The sequence below is a fragment of the Pleurodeles waltl genome, chromosome 2_2 (genome assembly GCF_031143425.1).
Source record: "Pleurodeles waltl isolate 20211129_DDA chromosome 2_2, aPleWal1.hap1.20221129, whole genome shotgun sequence".
NCBI lineage: Eukaryota > Metazoa > Chordata > Amphibia > Caudata > Salamandridae > Pleurodeles > Pleurodeles waltl.
The window spans coordinates 213,147,169-213,174,789 of record NC_090439.1 but is presented as its reverse complement, the minus strand read 5'-3'; the positions used below and the strand labels follow the sequence as shown (position 1 = coordinate 213,174,789).

Genomic DNA, 27,621 nt, shown 5'->3' with positions numbered 1-27,621 from the left:
AACTAAGAAGTCACCCCTATGTAGGCCTTATAGTTCACAAGACAGGGTCCGTGGTATTCAAAAGCAGTACATGTGTGTAAATTTAGGGGCATATTTATACTCTGTTTGCGCCGAATTAGCGTCGTTTTTTTCGACGCAAATTTGGCGCAAAACTAACGCCATATTTATACTTTGGCGCTAGACGCGTCTAGCGCCAAAGTATGAGGAAAGAGCGTCATTTTTTTGCGTGAACGCCTTCCTTGCGTTAATGAGATGCAAGGTAGGCGTTCCCGTCCAAAAAAATGACTGCGCCGCAAATGTGTCGTATTTATACTCCCGGGCAAAAATCACGCCCGGGAGTTGGCGGGGCAGAAAACCCCGCATTTGCGCCACTTTTTAACGCCTGGGTCAGGGCAGGCGTTAAGGGACCTGTGGGCTCAGAATGAGCCCACAGCTGCCCTCCCATGCCCCCAGGGACCCCCTCTGCCACCCTTGCCCACCCCAGGAGGACACCCAAGGATGGAGGGACCCACCACAGGGACATTCAGGTAAGTTCAGGTAAGTATAATTTTTTTATTTTTTTATTATTTTTTTGTGGCATAGGGGGGCCTGATTTGTGCCCCCCTACATGCCACAATGCCCAATGACCATGCCCAGGGGACAGAAGTCCCCTGGGCATGGCCATTGGGCAAGGGGGCATGACTCCTGTCTTTACTAAGACAGGAGTCATGTAAATGGCGTCTGGGCATCGTTTCAAATGGCGCAAATCGGGTTAAGACGATTTTTTAGCGTCAACCTGACTTGCGCCATTTTAAGACGCCCTAACGCCATTTTTCCCTACGCCGGCGCTGCCTGGTGTACGTGGTTTTTTTCCACGCACACCAGGCAGCGCCGGTCTGCTTGCGCCGGCTAACGCCATTCAATAAATACGGCGCCCGCATGGCGCTTCAGAATGGCGTTAGCCGGCGCAAAAATTTTTGACGCTAAACTGCGTTAGCGTAGTTTAGCGTCAAAAAGTATAAATACGGGCCTTAATGTTAAGAAGTCTTTATAGTGACTAGCACTGGTTGTCCTATGCAGAAAACAAGAATATTGAATAAAATCGTAATGCTGCATCTCGAAAGTGGAAGGAAAAGTCTAGGATTGTTGTAAATATTCTGTGAATTAGAGATATAACTAGCAAACAAAAGAGGTGCCAAAGTACAGTTCGGACCAAGACTATTTGGTTTATCAATCTTCTTAGCTACCACCAGATTTTCACTTAGCTGGACTTTGTCCCAATACCCACTGTCTAATACATTTATCAATTTATCCTGAAGGTATACCCTAATTTGCCATTCTTCTTCACATCAGATTCTGATCGATTGAATTAAATGCAGCTCTTAAATTGATTAAACCTGCATAATGTTGACTTCCCTCAGTTTTAATATACTTCTGTATTAGTATCCTTAAAGCAAAGCATTCATCAATTGTAGATTTGTTAGACCTCAATACAATTTGTTTTATAGGCAGATGTTCTGCTGGCTCTACCCAGTTTATTAGGAATCTTAATAAATATCTAGTGAAAATGTTTCCAGATGCATCCATTAAGGCTATTGTACTACAGTTTTCTGGGCAAGATCAATCCCCTTTTTTATACATTGGAGTTCAAATACTTCCTTTACACGAGGCAGGGACCTGGTTTATCTTTAAGATGGGGGAGAGTGGATTAGCAAAGAAGGCGATTCTCTGTGGGGCAAATTTCAAGATGTGAGTGGCATTTTCCACAAGACCCCTTGAATGTTGAGTAACACTCTCATTATTGTTTTTGTTGTTATTCCTACTTATAGACTCATCATTTATTTCTACACTGTAAATTAGTAATGTGGGCACTGTTTCCAATACATTTTCTGCCTTTCTGATGTTTTGCTTTCCAGTCATATGAGTTGGGGAGAAATGTTGTGCCATTGGGTTTAAATATTTCATCCCTCTTTCTCTAATTTCTTAATTTTTGATTTACTCTTCCTCAAACCTAATTATTCTAGGACCCTTTCTCAAAACTTTTCTTCTTGTTTTATTTTTTGCTTTTTTTGGAGTGACCAAAATTATTTACTAGAAACTTTTTTAATAGCAAAAATCAGGGATATTTTAGTTTTTTGTATTCTTTGCAAGCCCTGCTATGCATTTTTCGTAAATCTGTGATTCTACATTGCATTTACCACCCTGGTGGCTTCTCTTGGTATCACTAATGGGTGGCTCCAATATTTCTGCTTCCTCCACAGTCATATTTCCACTCCTTTGGGACTTTGTTTCACCCAACAGTCGATGACTAATCCCCTTTCTAAACCTTATATAACCAGTTTGGGTGTATTTGTTCATTTTCTTCCTAATAGATTAGAGAGTTGGCATTTTTTTTAAATTAATATCAGCAGATTCACTTTATGGTTTGAGTCGTTGGCAGATTTGTCCATGAGCTTCATTATAAAATCGTGGCCACACTGTGTAGACAGTAACACACTGAACTCACTATAGGGCTGAAGAGAGGGGAATTAATGCTACACTCCAGGGCTGAAACTGAGGTAATTCGAAGTGTATGGCTCTCCCCCATAAACTGGGATGTACATAATCTAAAACCAGAATAAACAATTTAACAGGGCAACAATGGGATTGTAAAAGATCAGAAGCTCATTTAGCAATAAAACCATTCTAGTTGTATTAGTGTCTGAGATTCAGCTTAATAGCTACAGCAAGATACCTTTCTTTTAAGTGTAGGCTGGCAAACTGGGGCCATTTAATATGAGCATATCAATATCAAAAAGCAAAATGTGTATTAGTCCGCTCGATAAAAATAAATATTCATCTGCAAAAATCACAAATGAACAACTCGAGATAGTCTGTCCTTATATTCTAATCTATGGAAAATTCTATATTACATAAAGAGGATCAGTTTGCACCATTATAAAAACAAAAAGTGTTTTAATAAGGACTATAGCTTCAATTCTATGCATTTCAGACACTTTATAATGTGGAGAAAAAAAAACATAAAGCCTGATCACTGATTTCAGCAAGGCCTTAAAATGCACCACATCTTAGAACGTTTATTCACATTCTAGGGGTGGTGATTAGTTCTGGTCAATTTCCATGTCCAAAGATGTAAAGAGCCACCTTCTTGAACAAGAGTTCTGAGTCAGCCCTGAGGTAAAGTGAAAATGCCTAGCAACCCCCCGTTATGTTGTAGTTTAAGAACAATGGTTGAAGGGACTGCCTTTGGAGCCCCAATGTGTATGTACACAAGAGCATGAAATGTGTGACAGACATGTCCCCCAAGTCCGCATGGGCAATTATTACTGCTAGTTGTACTATTTGGCCATTTTTGGTGTAGGTCAGCACTTGTAGGGTTCAGAGTCTGAATTTCAGATAAAGAATTTGTTTTCCCTCTGGGACAATGCTACGTAATTAAGGTTTGTAATTAATGTATGATTTGATAACCGTATAACACTGTGGTAGGTAACCTCCAAGCAAAGCTGTATGGGCTCTCATATAACCAGCGTGGAGCTTCTTGATAGTCTTTACAGTGTGTGTTCACACTGTGTAGGTGTTGTTTGAGAAGTCTGGACATCTTGTTTCTAAAGTTGCAACAACATGGTCTGGGCACAGAAGCTTGGTTGAGCCTTGGTTTGCAAGGATATTTAAGAGGGCTGCTTTGTCGCGGATTAGGCACTTGTTGTTTGACAGCCTAGCCTAATAAACAATTGGATTGATGGAGATTAGTGAGTCTATACCTAGACTTCTCAACTTGACTTGGAGGGCTCCCATTGGTGTGATGGAATCAAGGTAAAGCATTTGCTGCAGGAATTTGTTCCGTGCTTGGCTCTCCTGTAGCCTTTTATTTTGGCCTCTAGCAACCCACTGACATTGTTTTGGCTTAATAGGTGTAGATAGCTTACTCTGGGGATCTTCCACCATAACTGTTGGTGAATCAGATGATTGTGCCTCTACTCTGCCTCGCTGAGGCCTTGCTTTTAAACATTTGGGCCCTAAAACAGCTTGCCATCAAATCCTTAGCCAAGGTATTCAAAGTTTTTCACTCTTTTGGGGTTATATCCATAGATTTTTAAGGTTGATTCAAGTTTCTTTGAAGGTCAAAGGGCCAGATGTAGCAACATTTAGAATTGCGACCCGCAAATTGCGAGTCAGAGCGACTCACAATTTGCGAGTCCCAATTCCGAATGTTGGATGGTGTCCCTGACACCATCTGCGATCGCAAGAGGGTCGCAAATGCCCCCCTCATAAATAATCATGAGGTGGGTCGCAATTTGCGACCCCCTTGCGAATGGCGGCCCTCACAGGGATGGTGGCCTGCTGCGGACAGCAGACCACCATGTCTGTGACTGCTTTTTAATAAAGCAGTTTTTTTTTTGTAATGCTGCCCGTTTTCCTTAAAGGAAAACGAGATGCATTACAAAAACGAAAAATGAAACAATTTTGTTTCATTTTTTCAGAGCAGGCAGTGGTCCAAAGTACCACTGCCTGCTCTGAAAAAATGTTTGCATTGCCATTCACAACTGGGAAGGGGTCTCATGGGGACCCCTTCCCTTTTGCAAATGGGTTACCACCCATTTGACATGGGTGCAAAATGCAATTGGTTTGGGACAAACCAATCCTGCATTGCACTGCAACACGCAATTAGGAAGGGTACACCCCTTCCTAATTGCGACTCGCAAACCTGTTTTGCGATTCGGTAACCAGGTTACAGAATCGCTAAATGAGGTTTGTGCATTGTGATGTGCTTTTTGCACGTGCGACGTGCAAAATGCTTGCTACATCTTAAATTTTGTTTCATTAGCATTCATATTCAATGTTATATAGGAGCAATATTTGTCAAAGCCATTAGGAAACTGGTGCATTGATCCTTCTGTCTGCGATAGGATGGCTGAATCGTAATTGAAGATTAATGGTGGGATTTTATTTCCTCTTAGTTTGGGGACATCTAGGTCTAGGTCTGAGAGTGTTTGGCCATTGTCATTTATGAGGATGTTGAAGAAAAGGGAAGCAAGCAGGCAGCCTTGTTGCACTCTTTGTTCATCTCTGGGGTGCACTTGCCTCTCTTGCCATATCAGACCCTGGATGTATTACTATAATATAGATTTTACAGGGCAAAAATTAGTTTTCTGGGAGCAGCCTGTTTTCTTGTCATGTATAAGGAGAATGTCCTGATCTCTGTATAATTTGAACATATGAGGTCAAACCTCATTACCTGGTCTACTGGCTCCTTTCCGAAAATCAGCTTGGATCTCAGCCGGAATTCCGCTGTCTTGGGCCAGTCCAGGAGGCAATTTGGTAACAACTCCCCATAGATTTTCCCTGCAGCATCTAAGAAGGAATTTTGCCTATATTGATCAGGTCTCTGCGGCTTCCTTTTTGTGGATGGGAATTATAATGGTGTTTTTTCCAAGAAGGTAATTCCTGGTGGAGCCAGATGGCATTTAATCTACACGTCATCCAATGGAACTTTGTCTGGACCTAGTGGTTTTCTTGGTCTCTGGCTTAAGATCGCCCTTCAGATTTCTACCTCTGAAAATTCCAGGGGCACGAGGCATGAGTCTGGGGTATATGCGTCATCAGCAGCTTTGTATGTGGCGCTGCAATGGACACATATGGGCTTTGGGGCTAGGTTGTGTGTGTCATTGACCTCTCTGCCATCTTTGGCCCTCACAGTGTTTGATTCGTGTTTATACAAGGAGATAAAGTGGTTTGTCCATTTGATGCAGTTGATCCCTGATTCCAAGTTCTTCTTTACACCTTCACTCCCACATCTGACCAGGGCCCAACATCTGGTTGTGTCATTCTCTCTGGCTGACAGCCCGAGCAGCAGAAAGCCTTTTTTTTTCAGTTCTTTGGTTGAGCCTTTTTGGTTCTTTTAGAAGACTTTTTTCACAATGTTTTAAGGCATGGGTTGCTCAGTTTAGGGTTGTGCCTTCCATTTAATACAAGTGATAGTGCCTTTTTCTAGGACAGACATTCTTGGTTCAACCTCTCCAGTGACAAGGTGCCAGATCTGCTGATTAATCATGTGGTCAGTTTACTCCCAGTTTTTGAGGTTACAGACAAAAGTCACTCAAAACACTGAAATGTTCTTCAATACCAATGGTTGCTCAGTTTGAGAAGTTTGCTAAATTTCTGCTTCCTTAGTTTGGCATACTTTTTACTATTCCCACTTTTCGTCTTACCATCACTAAGTGCTCCCATCTTATTTTCCTCCAGTTGGGATTTAGAGTTAGGTTGCCCAGATTTGGGGACACGCCATCTTCTGCTTATTTGATTTACCTCTGGTGGACAAAGGTCAGCCACAAAGAGGTCATGGTCACTTTCTCTTCATTGGATAATTCTCATATCAAGTACAGTGTGCCATCTTCAAGATAAAGTATTGTTTAGTCTATTAGGCTTGATACTTTTTCTGAGGTATATTGCATGTTGGGTGGTGTGTTTGCAACCACACAACTTTTTAAGGTGCGTAGGTCATTGCCAACATTAAACCTACGCTATGCTGACATTTCAATCTATATTTCCCACATATAAATGCTCAACAGCCCACAATCAACCAACATGCTACTCAAATAGGATGGTCACACATAAACTGCATATAGTACTGCATATAGTACTCAAGAAATGCTGGACCCAGCTCCTGCAAACTGTGCTTGTTAAGCTAGAACACAGAAGGGCTCCCAGCAAAGGTCAGAGACATAGGGACTCTTTTACAAGACCCTGATGCATCCTGAGCAATGCACCAGTTTTCTAGCACTGTCATGCGCCCCCTCATCCCCCCAGATGACACCATGGGAGCACTGTGTTTACAATACAGTGCTCCATGAAGCAAAGTGTCCACAACAGCATCAGAAATTCTGAAGCTATTGGGGCGCTAAACCTTAACATTGCTGGCCTAGCATGAAAATGTTAAGGGGGCCTCATATACAACAGCACAGCATCACCTTTAATGCCTGACCTGTGAAGGCGCTAAAAAAATGACGCTATGCTGGCGCAGCATGACCCAATGAAATCTTGTAGATTTCACTGACCCATTTCTGCAGGGCTTTTAATGGGAAAATGCCTCCCTTGCATAAATTATACCTGGCACAGGTATATTGTGGTGCACGGCTTTACAAACGGGCACAATGGTGATATTCTGCAAGTTTGTAAATATGGTATGGGGTGGGGAAGTGTTTTGCGCCGCCTTAGCGTAAAAGAAAAGAAAATGACGCTACGGCAGCACAAAATCCTTGTAATGAGGCCCATAGAGTGAGTATCATTTAGCTGGGATAGTAAAAGTGACAGTACTAAGAACCATTGCTACAAACCCATGTTTAACAGATGAAATTGATATTTAAAATTTTAATACAGAGGAAGGGTTCTACCACACTGAAACAATCAATGTGCACTTTGACACAACTAGTACCAAAACGCCACAAGTCACTCCAAGCACCTTCCAACGCATCAGCATGGAGCATACAAAAAACATACTGCAAACAGGCATTAGTCATTAGATTGTGTCCTTGGACTCCTCTAGGGATCCAAGGTCAAACATAAATAAACCAGGACTCGCATGCCAAGGACAAGAACAAGACTCACTATTTTGGTTACCGTCAATAAAGTTTCAGGAAGACTCAGCTAGCTCCAAGATGACTCCAATCAGGTGTGTCTTACAGAAGCGGTTTACCTCTTTTGGTAAAACATTTGCACAATCTGGCTCAGCACATCTTGGCCTGGCCTGACACCAGGTGGCTTTTGATCGATCAAGAAAGTGTAGACAAAAGTCTAGACAAACAACTCAACTCAACTCAACTCCTTGATGAGGGATGCAAGCCACACACTGCCACCTACTCTGCTTCTGCCAATGCTGCAATATGCTGATTGACCTCTGAAACTCCACATCTGCTCACTCAGCAATCAAACACTCACCAATACTCTCTCCACTGTATACCTGATGGTTGGTATTATGGTAGAAACCAAGTAACCTAGCCAAGCCATCGGAGCTTGCGGAGGGAAGCAGGAATCAAGTTGAGCAACTGCAGAGGGATGTAAGCACCCCTGTCCTCTTCTGCAAGCAAACAACATCCACATGTTCATATATTCGGGGCAGGAGAGTAAAATCAGAAAAAGGAAAATTCCTTGGTTTCTCAATATCTCAGGACAATGCTATTGCTTGTAAACATTGTTTCTTTTTACAAGCGTGCAGACAGCCATGATGTTGAACTTCACATATGACAAACAAACATATTTACTGGAATATCAAGATAGCACGAGCATACAAGTATTACTATTTAATCCACTTTATTCTGAAGAAAGTTCTTTAGTACTTTATTCTTTATTAAAAATTGCGCAATGAAGATACTGGCTCCAACAGTTTGATTTTTAATACTAGTACTGGCACTTTATCCGTGTTACAATGGATTCATATTGTGTGGTTGTGATTCAAGGGATGAAGGATGCTGAAAATGTTCTAAGGATGCTGTGGATGTGATGCAGTCAACAGGGGTCTTCCTGCAGGGATTGCTAGATCCACGAAGAAGGTAAGGGGGTCCTGGTTGCAGGGGTGATGTCCCACGAAGTCCTCGCCGGTCTGGCCAAACTCCAGTCACCATTGGACTACCAGTGGCCTGTTGTTGGGGTCACAGGCCAATCTTTCCTAAGTCAATAACTCACCTTCTAAGTGTCCCAGCAACTCTCTGATATCACCCCGACTTGGCCAACTAAGGTGCAACTCTGTGAGTCGGTTCTTGGTCCTTGGCGCTGATTGGCAACATCAGTATTGGCTTCAAGATTTTGGGCTACCAACTTGCCCAAGGAGGCTTTTTTAAGCGTTTCGCTGTACTGCGAACAAGACGCCAGTAAGCTAGCCCTTGGACTTCTCTTCAATTGACTGGGCTCTGGAGACAACTTCCCCTTGAGCAGGACATTGCAGGCACAGTCCTTTTCTTTGCTAGCCACCAGGTGCTGCAAGTGCAGTCTTCGACAGAGCAGCCTCTCTTTGCTGGTCCCTCGGTGAAGGAGGGCAGTTCTTCTTCAGTCCTTCTTTGAAGTCTGTTGAGATCTGAGGTCTGAGACCCAGGAGTGCCCCTCTTTTGCTTAGACAATGCCCTCAGGGCAGGATGCGGTTTATAGCAAATTGCTACCAGGTTCCCTTCTACTTAGTGATCACTTGCAGTGGAGTGTGGCATGTGGCCATCCCAGAATGCATCATTCTGTCCACTCCCAAGAAGGCGAGGCCCCTCTCTCTGTGTTTAGACCTCCCGAACCCATCCATGGGGTGTGCCTACCTCAGGGCTACATGCTCCTGGAGAACCCAGTTTGGCAACTGGTTTCCCTGTTCTGCTCCCAATGCCAGCCTGTCTGCCTAAACAATGGGACATCCCTCCTTCCTAGTGTGACACATCTGCCTTTCAAATACTGCCTCCCCTTTGGCCTAACACCTACACAGCTTCCTGCAGGAGGGAGGTAACACCTTCCAAGCCTGCAATCCCCTCAGTGTTCTCTTTCCTGAGAGTCACTGGCACGTCTCTCTAGAAGGGCTGTCTTGTGGAACAGGTTCCATGTTGGCCGGGAAGGGACAGGAGTTTTAAAGGCACCAAAGTGGCATCTTTGAAAACGCAGCACACTGCAACAAGTTACAATAATTTTGACTTGAGATACAAGTTGGTATTAATTTAATGAGTTTTTTGATGCCTTGGAGTGCCCAGTTTAGTTGCAGCATTTAAGAGTTAGCACTGCTCAGGGGTCAGCAAGTAATCCTGTACTCGCACATTGGGCATCCAAGTCTTTCCACAGTAAAAACAGTAATTTTGCGTGTCTACCGTCAAGGCATGAAAAATACACGTTCTGCCCATGTCATAAGTTGCACCTGGACTCAGGACTCAGTAGGTCTGCCAGAGGGGTGACTTTCACAGATGTACAGGGGAAGAAGTGGCTTTGCCAGTGCAGTTAACAGCAAAGTCGGGCTTATGGGACTGGGGGGACACGTTTTACATGAGGGACCTCCAAGGTGGCACAACCAGTGCTGAAAGCCCTGGGGTACCACTAATTTACAAGCCTTGGGTTCCAGGGTACCATACTCTAGAGACTTGGGGCCATATTTATACTTTTTGACGCAAAACTGCGCTAACGCAGTTTTGCGTCAAAATAAATTAGCGCCGGCTAACGCCATTCTGAAGCGCCATGCGGGCGCCGTATTTAATCAATGACGTTAGCTGACGTTAGCCGGCGTTAGCCGCCGGCGCTGGCTGGTGTGCGTGGAAAAAAACGACATACACCAGGCAGCGCCGGCGTAGGGGGATATGGGGCTTGGGCGTCAAGAAATGGGGCAAGTCAGGTTGAGGCAATTTTTTCGCCTCAACCCGATTTGCGCCATTTTTTTCGACTCCCAACCCCCATAGAAATGACTCCTGTCTTAGCAAAGACAGGAGTCATGCCCCCTTGCCCAATGGCCATGCCCAGGGGACTTCTGTCCCTTGGGCATGGTCATTGGGTATAGTGGCATGTAGGGGGGCACAAATCAGGCCCCCCAATGCCACAAAAAAAACAAAAACTTACCTGAACTTACCTTAATGTCCCTGGGATGGGTCCCTCCAGCCTTGGGTGTCCTCCTGGGGTGGGCAAGGGTGACAGGGGGTGTCCCTGGGGGCATGGGAGGGCACCTCTGGGCTCCTTCAGAGCCCACAGGTCCCTTAACGCCTGCCTTTTGCAGGCGCTAAAAAACGGCGCAAAAGCGGCCGTATGTCATTTTTTTTGACCCGCCCACTCCCGGGCGTGAATTTTGCCCGGGAGTATAAATCCGACGCACATGCCTCGGAGTCGATTTTTTAGACGTGAACGCCTACCTTGCATCTCATTAACGCAAAGTAGGTGTCCACGCTAAAAAATGACGCAAACTCCATGGACTTTGGCGCTAGACGCGTCTAACGCCAAAGTATAAATATGGAGTTAGTTTTGCGTCGGAATTGCGTCAAAAAACAACGCAATTCCGGCGCAAACGGAGTATAAATATGCCCCTTACAGTTAAGCTAGCCACTTCCAATTGGGTACAACCAATTTGACATACTCTTTAGGGTCAGACACTGACACTGAAGTCTGTTTAGCAGGCCAAAAACCAGCAGCATCAGTCAAAAAGAGACATTTCCTTACAATAGTTCACCATTTTGGAACAATAGTAACATGCACTACTATAAGTCCTGTTTTTTTTCTCACTGGAGACCCATTCAACGACAAAAGTGTTCTTTTCAAGTTACACAAAGTAGACTATTGGGTATAAGAGATTTATGGAAACTCTAACAGCAATAAACTCTTTTCAGCAAGGTCCAGTTCACAACTGACAAATTCTGCAATGTGGGCTCCTTGTGTGTTCTGTGTTACATCACAAATTTCCATGAGAATATCCCAAGCATTTTGGGAAATTAAGCGCAAATTGACACCGAAGAATGGTGAGGAGGGGAAAAGTAAGAAGCTAATGGCATAGAATTTTACACATAAGTCATGAGGTGCACTTCGATATAGTTAAAACCAAGAGAAGGACCAAGGAGTTTTATTGGAACTGGCTATAGATTTGGACATTGAGCACTGTGCTGTGAAATCTAGAGTGTGAGAAAAATGACAAATTGCCGTCAACCTTTAGGCCACTCTGACATTCTTTAGGTATCCAAATATGTCTTGTGAGTGCCTGCCAACTAATATAATGGGACTAATTGAAGGGACTTGCAGAATAACAAAATACCGAATCTTTCTCCTGGACTTATTTTCTAAGTGGTCTGGAAGAGAAATTGTTTAAAAAGCTGACCCAGAGGCAGTTTTACAATTTTTGGATATGTTTTTCCGAAAAGAAGCTTGCGGGAAGCTTTCGAAGACATTAAGGGGGTCATTACAACATTGGCGGTATAAGGCGCTTACCGCCGTGCAGAAGACCGCCAATACACCGCCGCCGCGGCGGTAGACCGCCACAGCTATTATGACACACATCACGGAATCTGCTGAAATTCAGACACCCACACAATACCGCCACACCAAAAGTCAGCGATAAACATGCAGAAACAATTCCTCCACCTCCACGGCAACAGAAACACGCCCATGCCATTACGACCCACGAATCCACGCGGCGGTCTTTCAACAGTGGTATTCCATTGGTGGTACACACCGCTGCGCTTAAAATACACACACATCTACAAAACACCGCCACATTGGACAATTACAAATACACACACCTGATACACATACACACACCACTCCCACGCACCCAATACAATATAAAACACACACCCACATCACCCACAAACCCCTACAACCAAAAATTCAGAGAGAAGGCGAGAGAGAGAGCACAGAATCGAGAACCCCATCACACAGAGGCACACAACACCGTCACACACACAACATCCATGCACAAAACACCACATACCACTACACTCACCCATCAACACATACACCACCCCACACATCACACACACCACCCCATGTCACACCAAAGACACCCCTGCTTCTCCGAGGAGGAGCTCAGGGTCATGGTGGAGGAAATCCTACGGGTAGAGCCACAGCTATTTGGCTCACAGGTACAGCACACATCCATAGCCAGGAAGATGGAGCTATGGCAAAGAATAGTGGACAGGGTCAACGCAGTGGGACAGCACCCAAGAAATAGGGAGCACATCAGGAAGAGGTGGAACGACCTACGGGGGAAGGTGCGTTCCACGGTATCCAGGCACCACATCGCGGTACAGCGGACTGGCGGCGGACCCCCACTTCCTCCCCCTCAACTAACAACATGGGAGGAGCAAGTCTTGTCCATCTTGCATCCTGAGGGCCTCGGAGGAGTCGTTGGAGGAACGGACACTGGTAAGTCAAATCTTCACTATCATATCCCCCACCCTACCTGCATGCTATCACAGACCCCCACCCTCACATCCTCCCCTATCACCCAAACTCCTCACTAATGTACCCATAACACCAACTACACATCCCAACCCCAAGACCTGCATGACACAACTAAGCATGGACACCCATCACCAAAGCATGCCCACTGCACATACCCAGAACACCCCCCAACCATCAGCACACAAGCCCCCACACAGGAATGCCTGCACTGGGGTTCACGCACACCCACCCATTGCACACCATGAAACACACACATGCAATAATCATATACTTATACCCCCGCAGGAACCTGAAGGAACGTCACCACACCAGAGGGTCCAGACAACACCACTCCACCCCCAGAAGAGGCCCACAGTGACGAGAGCAGCTCTGCCCTACTGGATCTTGATGACCAGCCCGGACCATCGTGGGACTCAGGACAGTCGGTTCCCCTTGCCCAGCCACAGCCCAACACCGAACTTCCACCCTCTGGTAACACCAGGACAGCACCCACCCAGCGGGCCCAAACCTCCCTACCCAGGACAGGTCAATCAGCGGTGTGTCCACCACTACAGGGCACCCAGGCTAGCCCAACACCCCAACAACAACAGGGACCTGGGGCAGTGGTATTGGGCACACGGTCCAGAGGGACGGAGGCACACGAACATAGGGGAACTGGGAGGGCTGCTGTGCGACAGAGGGAGGACAGGCCAAGGGAACCAACTCTCCACAAGGCCCTCTCCTCCATCATGGGAGCATACCACCACTCCCAGGAGACGATGGCGACGGTCCTGGACAAGTTGCAGGAAACCCTGCGTCTGCAGGAGGAGCAGTATTTGGGGTTCAGGGAGGAACTCAGGACCATCGGCTCCGCCCTGGGCACCATCGTAGGGGTGCTGACGGACATTCAAAAGACCTTGAGGGACACCGTGGCACTCCAAGGGGCCCCTGACACTAGGCAGGACGACGAACTGCCCACCACCTCCGCCGGCGCTAGTGGACAGGACGCCCTGCCACAGGACCACCACACCAGCACCCCATTCCCTGCAGACGGACAACCACCATGAAAGCGGGCCCTAAGATCCAAGAACAGGACAGAGCAAGATGGCAAGACCCCCGCCAGGAAATAAGACCACCCTGATTGTCCCCCCACCGTCCCACTTTGTTACCCTGTCCAAATCAGAACTACCCCAGCTCCACTTCCAATGCCCAGATGGGCAGTGCACCTGTGAGACTAATAGACTGGACTCTGCCATGGACATTCCTCCACCATCACCCATCCCCATTTTACAACCCCCCTCAATTTTTTGCACTTAAATAAACACCCTTGAAACACTAAATAAAATGGAGTCAGTCTATGTTTGTAATTTTGTATTATCAATTACAGTGTCATAATGGGTTACCCATTGGAAGGCAAACATACCAATGTCACACATCACAAGCCCTTCAAGGATGCAAGCAGTTGACACGTAGGTTACCACATTTGTGAAACTGAAATGGAAGGGGACAACTCAGTTAACAAATAGTGAGTGAAATTTCGGTACAGGATAGAGGTAGACGTGTGAAAGTGAATATAATGTTAAACCTGAAAATGTACTCACCTGTATTTCACTGGAAATATTGCTGTATGACTGACTCCCTGTTGTTGTTTTCTTCTTCCTCAGCTTCATCCTCATCACTGTCCACAAGCTCCACAGGCTCCACAGCTGCTACAACACCGTCATCTGGATCATCCTCCTGTAGAAAATGCCAAATTATGGAGCATGGAGCAGGCGATGATGATGTCGCACACCTTCTTCGTGAGTAGAATAGGGACCCACCTGTCAAATGTAGGCACCTGAACCTGGCCTTCAGGAGGCCGAAGGTGCGTTCGATAACCCTCCTAGTCCGCCCATGGGCCTCATTGTAGCGTTCCTCTGCCCTGGTCCTGGGATTCCTCACTGGGGTCAGTAGCCAGGAAAGGTTGGGGTAACCAGAGTCCCCCAATAGCCATACACAGTGCCTCTGGAGTTCACCCATCATATCAGGGATGCTGCTATTGCGCAGGATGTAGGCGTCATGCACAGAGCCAGGGAACATTGCATTTACCTGCGAGATGTACTGGTCTGCCAAACAGACCATCTGGACATTCATCGAATGATAACTCTTCCTGTTCCTGTACACCTGTTCACTCCTGCGGGGGGGACCAGAGCTACATGGGTCCCATCAATGACACCTATGACGTTGGGGATATGTCCAAGGGCATAGAAGTCACCTTTAACTGTAGCCAAATCCTCCACCTCAGGGAAAATGATGTATCTCCTTACGTGTTTCAGCAGGGCAGACAACACTCTGGACAACACGCTGGAAAACATAGGCTGGCACATCCCTGATGCCATGGCCACTGTTGTCTGAAAAGACCCACTTGCAAGGAAATGGAGCACTGACAGCACCTGCACGTCATGGGGGATTCCAGTCGGATGGCGGATTGGTGACATCAGGTCTGGCTCCAACTGGGTACATAGTTGCTGGATTGTGGCACGGTCAAACCTGTAGGTGACGATTAAATTTCTTTCTTCCATTGTCAACAGGTCCACCAGCGGTCGGTACACCGGAGGATTCCGCCATCTTCTCATATGTCCCAGCTGACGGTGCCTAAAAAGGAAAACAGCGAAGAAACCGTCACTATTCCTCCAGGTATGTACCCACAGTTACACACAAGACTACACCAGACAATAAACCCTTCCTGTATGTGTGTTGAGTATAGGCCTCGGTATGTGTGACGTAGTTGAAAATGAATCCATGTGGGCCCCTGAAATGGCAGATGCCTGACCTCTAAACTGGGACAATGGGATTGTGGGGTAACAGCGCTAGCGTTGCACACCGTCACGGTAGGTGGTCGTAGACCGCGGCACAATGCTGTATTGGTTAACAGTGGACCCTATGGGTCCCAGGAGCCAATGAACAGGTGCGCCGGCGGTGATGATGCGCACCGCCGCGGACGTCACCGCCGCGGACGTCACCGCCATTTTCTATCTGTTCACTCACTAGATACCTGACCTTCGACAGGAGAGGGCCTACACTGCTAGTGCTGCTGTGACCTCGGTCTGGAAGCGACGATGGCTGCTGCGTCTGGGGAAAGGGCCCCTGCCTTCACTGCACAGGAGTTGGAGAAACTTGTGGATGGGGTCCTCCCCCAGTACACGCTACTCTACGGTCCTCCAGACCAACAGGTTAGTACACAGGGAGCACGTTGTATGAGCTAGGCCTGGGTGGAGAGGGCTGGGTGGAAGAGGGAAGGGGGCAGAGTATATTGAACAGTAATGCATGGGAATGAATGGGCCACATGGCCAGAGTAGGGAGGGGGCTACTCACATTGACGGTGCAGTTGGTAATGACTGTTCCTCTTCCCTTGTGCATGTCATGTAGGTCAGCGCCCACCAGAAGAGGGACATTTGGCGTGCCATCGCCAAGGAGGTCTGGACCCTGGGGGCCCACCAGAGACGGGGCACCCACTGCCGGAAGAGATGGGGGGACATTCGCCGCTGCAGCACGAAGACGGCGGAGGCTCAGCTGGGGATGGCCTCCCAACATGGGAGGGGTGCCCGTCGCACCATGACCCCCCTGATGTTCCGGATCCTGGCGGTGGCCTACCCGGAGTTGGATGGGCACTTAAGGACATCACAGCAGACACAAGGGGGTGAGTACAGCCTCATTCTGCGGACTTTGCGTGCAGTGGAGGGGTCTGGGTGGGGGAGGTGAGCTGTGGGTGTCCCTAGGCCAGGGCAGGTTAGGTAGGCAAGGCCCCTCCGTAATGTAGGCCATGTGGCACTCTACCCCACCACAGAAGAGTGGCAAGTTGAGGTATAGTTGCCCCTGTGGCATCCATGTGCGCAGATTTCCACCATTGCCATGTAGGCCATATACCAGAAATTGCATGTGCAGAGGCCAGGAGCACGGCGTTATGCATGGGGCTGCTGCGTCTGTCTTTTCCGCCAACAGTAGCGGTATGCCATGCACTAAAACTCTCTTTCTTCTGTCTCCCCCCCCTTTTCCTGCTCTCCCTGTCCTTTTGTACATCAGCATCATCAGGCGGAGGTACAGTGGCACCGGAGCATGAGGGAGCTGCATCCCACATCGCCATGGAGGGCCACACCACAGACTCTGAATGCACCAATGGAACGGAGGGGAGCTTCACGTCGGCCACCGGATCACCAACCAGCGACACGGACTCGTCCGCCGATGGGAGCTCCCCTGTGGTGGCGGCACCATCTGTGCGCCCCACTACTACAGGTACAGCTGCCACCTCCCCTACCAGCACCGCCCTCCCAGCAGCCCCTCAGCATTCGCCCCGTGCCCGCTCAACCAGGAGGGTGGGCATCACCTTTGCCCCAGGCACCTCAGGCCCTGTCCCTGTCACCCCTGCTGCCCTCAGTGAGGAGGCCATTGACCTCCTCAGGTCACTCACTGTTGGGCAGTCTACCATTGTGAATGCCATTCAGGGTGTAGAACGAGAGTTGCAACACGGTAATGCATTCCTGGAGGGAATTCATTCTGGTCAGGCTGGCCTTCAGCGAACCCTGCAATCTCTGGCCTCAGCACTGATGGCAGCCATTGTCCCTGTGTCCAGCCTCCCCCCTCCAACTTCCTCCACCCAGACCCAATCCCCTGTACCCCAGCCCATCCCAAGCACACCTACAGACCAGCATGCACACAAGTCAACACACCCAAGTAGCTCAAGCAAACATAGGCACCACACACACCACAGGCACTCACGCAAGCCTCACCCACATACAGACACAGCAACATCCACTGTCTCCACTGTGTCCCCCTCCTCCTCTTCTCCCTCCTCCCTCCCAGTCTCGTCTACACACACACCTGCATGCACCACATCTACAGGCACTAGGACTCGCACCAGGACACCCAGCACCACAAGCCGCTCACCTGCACTCACCACCTCCACTGCCATTTACACGTCCCCTGTGTCGTCTCCCAGTGTGTCTGTGACGCCCCCTCCCAAAGTACACAAGCGCCGGCAATCACTCACCCAACATCCATCCACCTCACGACAGCCTCCAGTACCTGCACCTGCACCCAAAACACCTAAAGTGACACCTCCTACAACCACCTCCTCTACCTCCACTCCCAGACCCCCTCCAGCTACCCATCCCAGTGTCCGTCAGAAACTGTCCCTATGTCAAATTGACCTTTTTGCCCCCACCACCCCTCCAATTCATCAGTCCCGTCGTAGCGCCTCAGCCAAAAAGCCTCCAGTACCAGTGGTGCGTGTTCCAGGTTTTTGGAGTGCACCGTCCACCAAGGCAGGCAGTAGGACCCGGAGTCAAGGCACTGGCAGCCCACCCCCTGTAAAGGCTCTCAAATTGGGGAGTGGACGACGGGACCTTGTCAAGACTCCAGGTGGGACAACAAGTGAAATGGGATCCAAGGCGATTGGTGAGTCAGCTGTAACTCCAAAGAAGGTGGGGAAGGTCCAGAGGAAGTCTCCCCAGCCTGTTGTGAGTGTCACGGCGGAGAAGTGCGCCATCATTTCCGGCGGTCCAGACACAACCGCCAGCACCGTCGTCACTGGTCCAGACACCACCGCCAGAGTCACAGCCCAGGAGGGCACAAGTATCATCACTGGTCCAGAAACCACCGCCAGAGTCACAGCCCAGGAGGGCACAAGTATCATCACTGGTCCAGAAACCACTGCCAGAGTCACAGTCCAGGAGGGCACAAGTATCGTCACTGGTCCAGAGACCACCGCCGGAGTCACAGCCCAGGAGGGCACAAGTATCGTCACTGGTCCAGAAACCACCGCCAGAGTCACAGCCCAGGAGGGCCCAAGTATCGTCACTGGTCCAGAAACCACCGCCGGAGTCACAGCCCAGGAGGGCCCAAGTATCGTCACTGGTCCAGAAACCACCGCCGGAGTCACAGCCCAGGAGGGCCCAAGTATCGTTACTGGTCAGGAGACCACCGCCGGAGGCACAGCCCAGGAGGGCCCAAGTATCGTTACTGGTCAGGAGACCACCGCCGGAGTCACAGCCCAGGAGGGCCCAAGTATCGTTACTGGTCAGGAGACCACCGCCGGAGTCACAGCCCAGGAGGGGACAGGATGCCACAGCCCCGCTGGCCAATGATGTAACGTCATGCCACACACCAATGTCCAGTGTGGAGATCGTCATGCCACACACCAATGTCCAGTATGGAGATCGTCATGCCACACACCAATGTCAGTATCAGAACCGCCATGTCAAAGCACCGCTGAACAGGCAGAGACCGCCATGGCAAAGCACCGCTGAACAGGGCAAAGACCGCCATGGCAAAGCACCGCTGAACAGTCCTGAACCGCCATGTTAAAGCACCGCTGAACAGGGCAAAGACCGCCATGGCAAAGCGCCGCTGAACAGTCCTGAACCGCCATGGCAAAGCAAAGCTGAACCGGGCAAAGACCGCCATGGCAAAGCACCGCTGAACAGGGCAAAGACCGCCATGGCAAAGCACCGCTGAGCAGGGCAAAGACCGCCATGGCAAAGCACCGCTGAACAGTCCTGAACCGCCATGGCAAAGCACCTCTGAACAGGGCAAAGACCGCCATGGCAAAGCACCGCTGAACAGTCCTGAACCGCCATGGCAAAGCACTGCTGAACAGTCCTGAACCGCCATGGCAAAGCACCGCTGAACAGGGCAAAGACCGCCATGGCAAAGCACCGCTGAACAGGGCATGCAGCGTGTAGGAATGAATGTACCGCCACATCAGGCATCCTTATCCCATGTGCAGCTGGGACAGTGACAGGACAGGAACTTTCACGGGGAGACTCATCCAGTCTGGGCACCAGTCCCCCTCCAGAACCAGTGGAGACCTGCATCTACTTGAGAGACTGTGACTTTGCACTCCCCAGGATGGCACAGTGGGAAAGCCACCCACTGTAGAGACTTGAGAGACTGTGGCTTTGCCCTCCCCAGGATGGCACAGTGGGCAACCCACCCACTGTAGAGACTTGAGAGACTGTGGCTTTGCACTCCCCAGGATACATCAATGGGCATGGAGCCCCATCGTGGATCTGGCTTTGCAGTCATCTGGCTGAGGTGCCCCCCTTCCCTTCCCCCTGAGGTGCCTGTAGTGTTTCTATCTGATGCCTCTGCAGTGTTCTCTCGAATTTTGGCCAGGTATCTATTGTGGGCCTCGCCCATGCATTTTTGGACTGTTGGTGCACGGACATTGTTGTCTACATATCTGCACTACTTCTTGTATTGTATATATAATTATGAGTGATTTAGAGATATATATCTGTATATTTTTGTATGACATGTATATTGGCACATTACAATGTTTGACCGAAATTCGCTTTGTCTTTGCATTCTTCCGGGGGGATTGTGGGTTGTTAATGTGATATTTTTGACTGCATTGGTGTGTATGTTGTAATATGCGAGGGTGGGGGTGTTTGGTGGGTGCCCCCCTGACTTTTGCCTCCCCCCTCCCCGTGTCGTAGATGCAGTACTCACCGGTATCTTCTGCGCCTACGTCGCTGTTGGTCGTAAACGAGCAGAAAGACAAGGGCAGGTAGTATTTGGAGTTCCGGGTCCATGGAGTCGTCGTTCCTCGTGGGATGTGTTGAGGTGAGCGTTTTCCCATAGCAAAAGCTGTTTTCGCCGTGTTTTTATCCACGGTGAATCCGCCCCGGAAAAGGTGGCGGATTGGCGGCTTGTAATGGTGTGGGCGGTACATTGTCTTCCGCCTGTCTGTTGGCGGTGACCGCCGCGCTGCATGTCTGTACCGCCGTGGCGGACGGTGTGTTAAAGTGGCTGTCTTTGTTGGCGGTTTCCGTCAGGGTCATAATTCCCTTTTTTTTTGACCGCCGGCCTGTTTGCGGTATTACCGCACCTTTTCCACCGTCAGCCAGGTTTGTAATGACCACCTAAGTGAGAAAGACATGCAGTTCAAATACAGGAGTATAAAAGCTTACACAACAAGCTCCTATTGGACAGCCAAAGCTCCTATTAGATCGTACTGTCCAGAAATTCCCCTTGTGAATTGAAATAGTGCCCTCCTCCAGGGACTAGTTGTTCTGTTCCTCAACAATTAAACTCGACTAACACATTGGCTGTTTCTTCATATGTGTGCTGAAAGAGAAATTATGAATAAAAGATATTGCTTTAAATTATGAAGTGCACTTCATGCAATTCTTTGAATGCCTCGGGACGAGATGGAACAATAGTGTAAGAATAACATTGCAATCTGTCAGTGCCTCTCTAATGGGTTTAAACAGAACACCCCACCCTTTGCAACGCCATTGGTAAACGTGCTATGGAAATGTTTGATAGAGTGATAAAAGAGGTGATCCAGGTGGCATGTAAGAGTATTCAAAACTGGGAAGACGAAGTGAAAAGAGTGCCACAGGCCTACTGCATTAAAACAAATGAGTCAAATGGATGTAGTTCTTTTAGAATAATGAGAGGCTGTGTGCCTTTCATTCACTAAGGATATCAGGTTGTATGGCCCAAGTCATGGCATGGCTCAACCGACCAAAAAGTTGCACTGTAAAGGTGCTTCTGGCCCGGGATCGAAAATTGTCATCCATCCGTTCATCTGGAAACCTGGGAACAAAGCAGAAGCAAGCATGTTTATCAGCAGAATTAATGGATCCTCTCTGCTGTGCCACACTTTGGATAGCGCTACTCGACTAGTCCCCACCTCCATCGCCTTGTGGAGGAGACAGGCACTGTTGGTACTAGCTTTGCACTGCTGTCAGGAAAGAAAGCAGAGCCTGAGAGTTTTCCGATGGGCAAGATATGCTGGACATGGTCACCCATTGCATGCAAACTAAAGCTTCTCCGTGTCAGCACATCCACAGTGTATCTACTAGGCACCAACATGGAAAGGATGCTGATGAGGCTAAGTAGGGCACAAGTCCTAAAATGAGAAGTGGGGGGATTAATTAAGTTAGGCAGCATGCAAGTGACATCATGGAGGGTGACATCACAATGCGTGACATCACAGCGTGTGGCATTGCATGTAGCATCACAGGAAGTGGCATCACAACCCATGACCTTACAAGACGTGACATCACAAGACATGACATCAAATCCTACGACCTCCTGCAGGTTTAGCGGGTCTACCATGACTATATTTGAGCGCATTACAATATTTAACAAATGAGAATGTGCGTCTGGCTTGTGCCAAAAAATTGGCTCAACCCGCTGCAAATTGGCAACAAGGAGAAATGTGGCAATAAATGTGTTCCGCTTAATTGGTTGCAAAGTCTGCATTTTACAGTATATCAGATTACTGTGTGCCTAGTAAATGTCAGGGAATAATAATAGTAAAATAACTTTGGAGGGTAACGCATTTGCTGGAGAAACCTGCATTTTCTCTAACCCAGTTTTAAATCAAAGTAGCATAGAGGATTAATGTTTCTCCTGCAAAGTACATCTACTAACATGCAAATTACATTTTTATTTTATGTAGCTACGTGAGGTACTGCTTTTAACGGAGATCATTTTGATATTCGCAGCTCATAAATTGTTAATCCTTCTAATATGTCACACAAGCTAAGACGCTATGAAGGGCATGTTCCTCCTGCACCTTGTAACCATCACTGTCTCATGTAAAAGATTTTTGACACTGATTTACAAATTTACAGGATTTATATTCAATGTATAATGTGTGCACGTGGTGTAAAGTGCTCTGCCACCGTGAAATAGGATGAGTTGCGCTATAAAAGAAATACAATATAGTGGCATTTAAATTATTATTTGTGCAAATACTTGAACAGACAAACAAATCTGATATTCTTACAGTGCATGAAAATCTCTTATAAACAGGGATTGAACATCTTAAAAAGCATGTCTCTCTTAAGTATTTGTGAAGTGATAACAAGCTGTGTGCCTTAGGCGTCTGCAGAAATTCTTTCACGGGGTGGTGGTAGGGTTAGTCTGCGGTGTCCTGAACTGTTTTTGGTGGGAGACACAGTCGTACTGGTGGTGGCAGAGTACCCCTACGGGGCTGTAGTGTTACACTGCATTGTGAGCCTGCACACCAAGCTATACTTAAATCCGGGGGGGGCAAGCGCCTCCCCCCTGCCCCCAGCCCCCTTTGGAGGCCCATGCTGATGGCTCGTTAAAGTTAGCCTTTGTTATGGGCCCAGCTGGAGTTTGAAATATAAAAGTCCCCTAACCTCCTGCACGTTGCTGCTGTAAAACAAAAGCAGACAAGGTGCAGGCACTACTGAATGTGTCCTGGTGTCTGAAAATGACAAAGGGACAAATTCAGCATATTTCAGTGGGGCCCACTTTTTGCAGGGTGGGTGACAACCACTCTGTGAAAATAGTGGGTGGACATCGTGTACCCGAGTGTACCCCCAACTTGTGGCCTGGGGCCAAGTCAGCACAGCGGGAGGGGGGAGAAGCAGTGCCTGTGACTGATCAGGGCTTGGCAGGGGAAAATTAATTTCCTCTTGCTCCTCACATGGCACCTTGTCTACTGGCTCAGAAAGCAAGAGGCCCTGTTGTGCTGAGCCGCTGGACAACAGAGTCTCCTGGAACAAGGCAGAGATCATATCAAAGGCCCAGACTGGCACTTATAATAGAAGGTGAGGGTGGAATGAGGGGAACCCCTGCAACAAGCAACTACATGGAGCAGGATTGTAGATATGAAAAGACAATGAAAAACAGAGTGACAAGAGAGACTAGGAGTTCCCCAGGGTGGCACTTCCCAGAAATGAGTACTGTCCAGAGGGAGTGGCAGTGGTGTTACAGTGGAGGAACAAACGGAGGGCAGTCCAACCATATTATTTACATTATTTAACCACTGGCACTCCTTGTGAAGGATATCTTGCCTCTCAGAATAGGGCCAAAAGGCATGAAGAAAAGTCAGCTGCCTAATTGAGAATGGGCCTTGACGGTAAAGAGGCCTGAAGTACCTAATGACTGTCCAACCAATGAAAATATGTGAAATAAGGGAATGCCGCCAATCCTATGAAGTGGAGATTCAGTGCATAAACCAGCTGGGGAGCATGGTTCAGGTTAGAAGGATGCAACCTCTAACAGAGATTAGGGGCAGAATATTATTTAACACAATAGCTTCACAGGACACAGAAGCAGCGCTTTAGTACCTGTAAGTAGCTGATCTTAACCGAATAGAAACATTAGGCGACAAGGTAGGACTAGATGCTCACGCCTACCCCACATCATTAAAGAGCAATTCTAATCGGAATATATCCTAAAGGTGATAGCAGTGTGTAGTCTCCAATGAAACCCGATCTAGCAAGAAACATAGCAAACTATTCCCTCCCACCTCCAAAGGAATCTCCAGCAGCATCGCTGCAGTATTGCAGATGTAAGAGTAGCACTGAACCACTGATAGGCAAGTCCTGGCATATGGAAAACTGTCATACGTTGAAGGTAAAAGACTATAAGGAGGTACAGACCGAGTCTGATGCTTAAAAGTTGCACCAAAGGCTGCTAGACTTGGGAGAGTCGTGGAGTGTAGATTGGTTGCCCAGAAAGGACGCTATCACCTGAAAAAGGAAATAGCTGTTTTTTTAGAGCCCAGAGACCAGTAGTCGAGTCTGACTAAATCTTTGCTGTACCTCAGAGCACTTCGAGGGACATCGACCTCTGTGGTCAAAGTCGCCCCACCAGGACTGAGGAGTAGCCCCAGGACATTCCCTGTTGACTTCACAGCATCATCAGAATCCTTCAGCATCTCCAGCATCCTGTATCCTTTGCACCAGGGCCACACCACAGAAGTCAATGGCAAGTTGCCATTAATGCTGGAACTGGCTGGAGACTGCTTTTTTTTTTAGGTAACTGTTCTTTGTGACTTTATTAGTCCCCATGACCTGGTCCATGACGTAGTTGGTTGCCCAAAGTAACTGGAAGTGACCACAAAAGTTTTCTTGGTAAAGCTTGTGTTAAATTTCTTGAATTTGGCAATGCTCCTTAGCGGTTAAGTAAAAAGTTGTGATTTACTGTTTCTTCAAGTAATTTTAGCTCCGGAACCCCCCAGCGGATGAATTTTGTTTTTGTTTCTAAACATTCAGAACAATATGGTCTATTTTTATAAATTGGTTTTGGATTTCTTGAGAGTCATGTTTCTTTCTTATCCAATTGTTTTGGTACTTCTAAATGTTTTACATTTGCTCCTTTGTGTAAGCCTGGCTGCTCAGAGCCACAGCTACCCAGAGCTGAGCTACAGTTAGTGAGTTATTACACAGTGAGGCCTCATCGCCATACCACATTATAAACTACATTTCTTCACACACTACTCAACCCTAAACTGGAAACTAGCATAATCCCTCTGAAGCTCCTGCATTTTGGTTTAATCTTAACTATATTCATTTTTCTGAATTTTGGTCAGAGCCAGAACTTGATACTGGACATAAAAGAAAAGGGAGGGTTGATGTGCTGTTTGGTAGGGTGGGACCCTTCGTTGCTCGCAATACTTAACTTCTCCCCCTACTGTATTTGCCCAAGCTGCAGATCTTCCCTTCTTGTCGTTAATCACCCTAAGCAGAGAAGTTTAAAATCTTTCAGTCCCAGTCAAGTGCACTGGGGTTAACTGTCTTTCTGTGCCTGCTCTATGGAGGTGGTTCACGCACTTCATCAGTTCCTGTGTGCTTTCTGCCACTAAGGTCTGTCAAACTTACTCACAGGTATTGACAACATTTTAACAAAATGTGTCACTTTCATTTATGAAAAATATTGCTAGAGCACTTAAACAAGTTCGAACACGTGCATTAGACTTGCCTTTTTTGGATGGGAATACATTGATACTGCATGATAGGTTTGCCAAAGAAAAAAACAAGATTAAAAACATTGATCAAACATAGGATTTGCTTTAGTATTAGTAAAGAATCTTACATTTGAATCTCTGATAACTTCAGAGGTGGAGTTCAGCATCCCCTGCCAGATCCGAGAAAGATCACGCAGGTTGAAGATATAATGGAACTTTGCTGGGGTTGGTAACATTTTGATTTTGGTCATCTGCCATAGTCTTCGAGTCAATGACACCAACCTGGAAACTGAAGTTGTCACTTCACCCGAGAAACCACGTTTGGCACAGTAATGTCCTACTCCAATCACACCTACAAAAGGCAAAATATAAATGTGACTATATATCAGTTATGCAGATACATTTTTGCTAATTATGTAGAATTCACGTTTGGCTGAAAAGGAGCCTTCAACATACCAACAACATATTAACAATACTGCTTTCACTGTTCCCCTTTCATGGCAATATTCTTATTAACAATACACAATGGAGAAATAAGCATGATCTCCGACCGATAGAATCACATTAAAACAAAGACAAAGCAGACTATAATACTCCCTCCCACACAAAGCAATGATCGAAAACAGTGCAATGCACTTGTAAATAACTTATCCCTAAGCACCCCCCTTGCTCTCCGAATTGAATACATTCTGTAAATTGACAATTAATGTTTTATATGAAAATATAGAACGGTTCTTTTCTGCTGAATGACACACAAACATTACTAGAAAACGTGTTCTGATCAGTTCAAAATCAATGACTGTAGACAAATGATGCACACAATGCAGGAATATTAACAGCTTGCCATTGCTACCCTACTGCAGGTCTCTCATTTGAATCTAAATATGTTAACAGAAATTAAAGTCTTTCTAATACATTTTCATAAAGCGACAATATTTTTTAACTGTATAAAATACTGCATACATTTTGAGTAACATACAGTGGTTATAATAAAGGTACACCCAAAGCTTCACTTTATGGACTATTGAGTAATATCACATGGCTCCTAACGAAAAGTCCCTGAAGGAAGTAATCTCCTGCAGATATCTAGGAGTCGTGGTCGACGCCAGATGTAACTTTGCAGCTCAAAAAGAAGCAATAAAAAAACAGGGCGCAGACCCTTGCTTATGCATTCTGCAAACTCGCTAATTCAATTTGTGGTCACGCCTTGAATCCCTTAACAGCCATAATGAGAGCCAAACTATTGGCAACTCTCTCGTATGGGGCAGAAATAATGAGGGGTATGGAGGAAACTCTTATGGAGAAGCTTTTGATAAAGACGTACAAGCGTGTCTTTCGGCTACCAAGGCATGCTCCTGTTGCCCAGGTCAGACTAGAATTCATGTTGGTTAAACAGTCGCTGGCTCGCCCGACAGCATTCATCAAATGCTGTTACAAACTGAGCGGCGCCCAAGAAGGGGCTCTAGCCAACCTAGTCTGGCAGGAAATCACCCTGGAAAGAGGCAACGGAAAATACAAAAGGAATCTGGAAAGGAGTGTAAGCTTCCTGAATCTAGGTAGGGTTTGGGATCAGTCACTTTCCACAACGGCTTTTAACAAAGCAGTCAATAAGTCATATAAACTGCTTAGTTGGTTAAAAGACAAAGAGGCTCTGACCAAAAGGTCGCATGGCTGGCTGACCCTTAATTCGTATAAAACTCTAAAAGAATCTACACTCTTGGCCGCCCCCTACTCACGGAAAATTAAGCAATGCTTTTTAAGGCTTAGGCTGGGCGATGTCCCAACGCCTGACCTCCTCCCAGTCTGGAAGAAAGGGCCACAAGTGGGCGCACAGGAGTGCCACCTTTGTCATCTGGCGGTAGAAAACCTGATGCATGTGGTCTGCATTTGCCCGGCACTGGCTGAAGACAGAAAACGTTTACTGAAAAAAGAAATAAACGGCCTAGGGATTAGATCCTGCAGACAAGCACTAATCGAAGCATTCAACCCACAAAACACCATATTGAATATTAGATGGGTTAATTTTTTGGAAATTTACTCTGGTAAAATAACGTCTG

At 47.2% G+C, this 27,621-nt stretch overlaps 1 protein-coding gene across 1 annotated transcript in view; it reads right to left on the bottom strand.

Moving 5' to 3' along the window:
• DNAH5 (dynein axonemal heavy chain 5) overlaps positions 1-27,621 on the bottom strand; it is a 4,110,061-nt gene that overhangs the window by 1,078,866 nt on the left and 3,003,574 nt on the right. Inside the window, exon 50 of the mRNA XM_069219645.1 lies at positions 25,693-25,916. Coding sequence (XP_069075746.1) covers positions 25,693-25,916 — 224 coding nt within the window. The remainder of the gene's footprint in view (positions 1-25,692; positions 25,917-27,621) is intronic.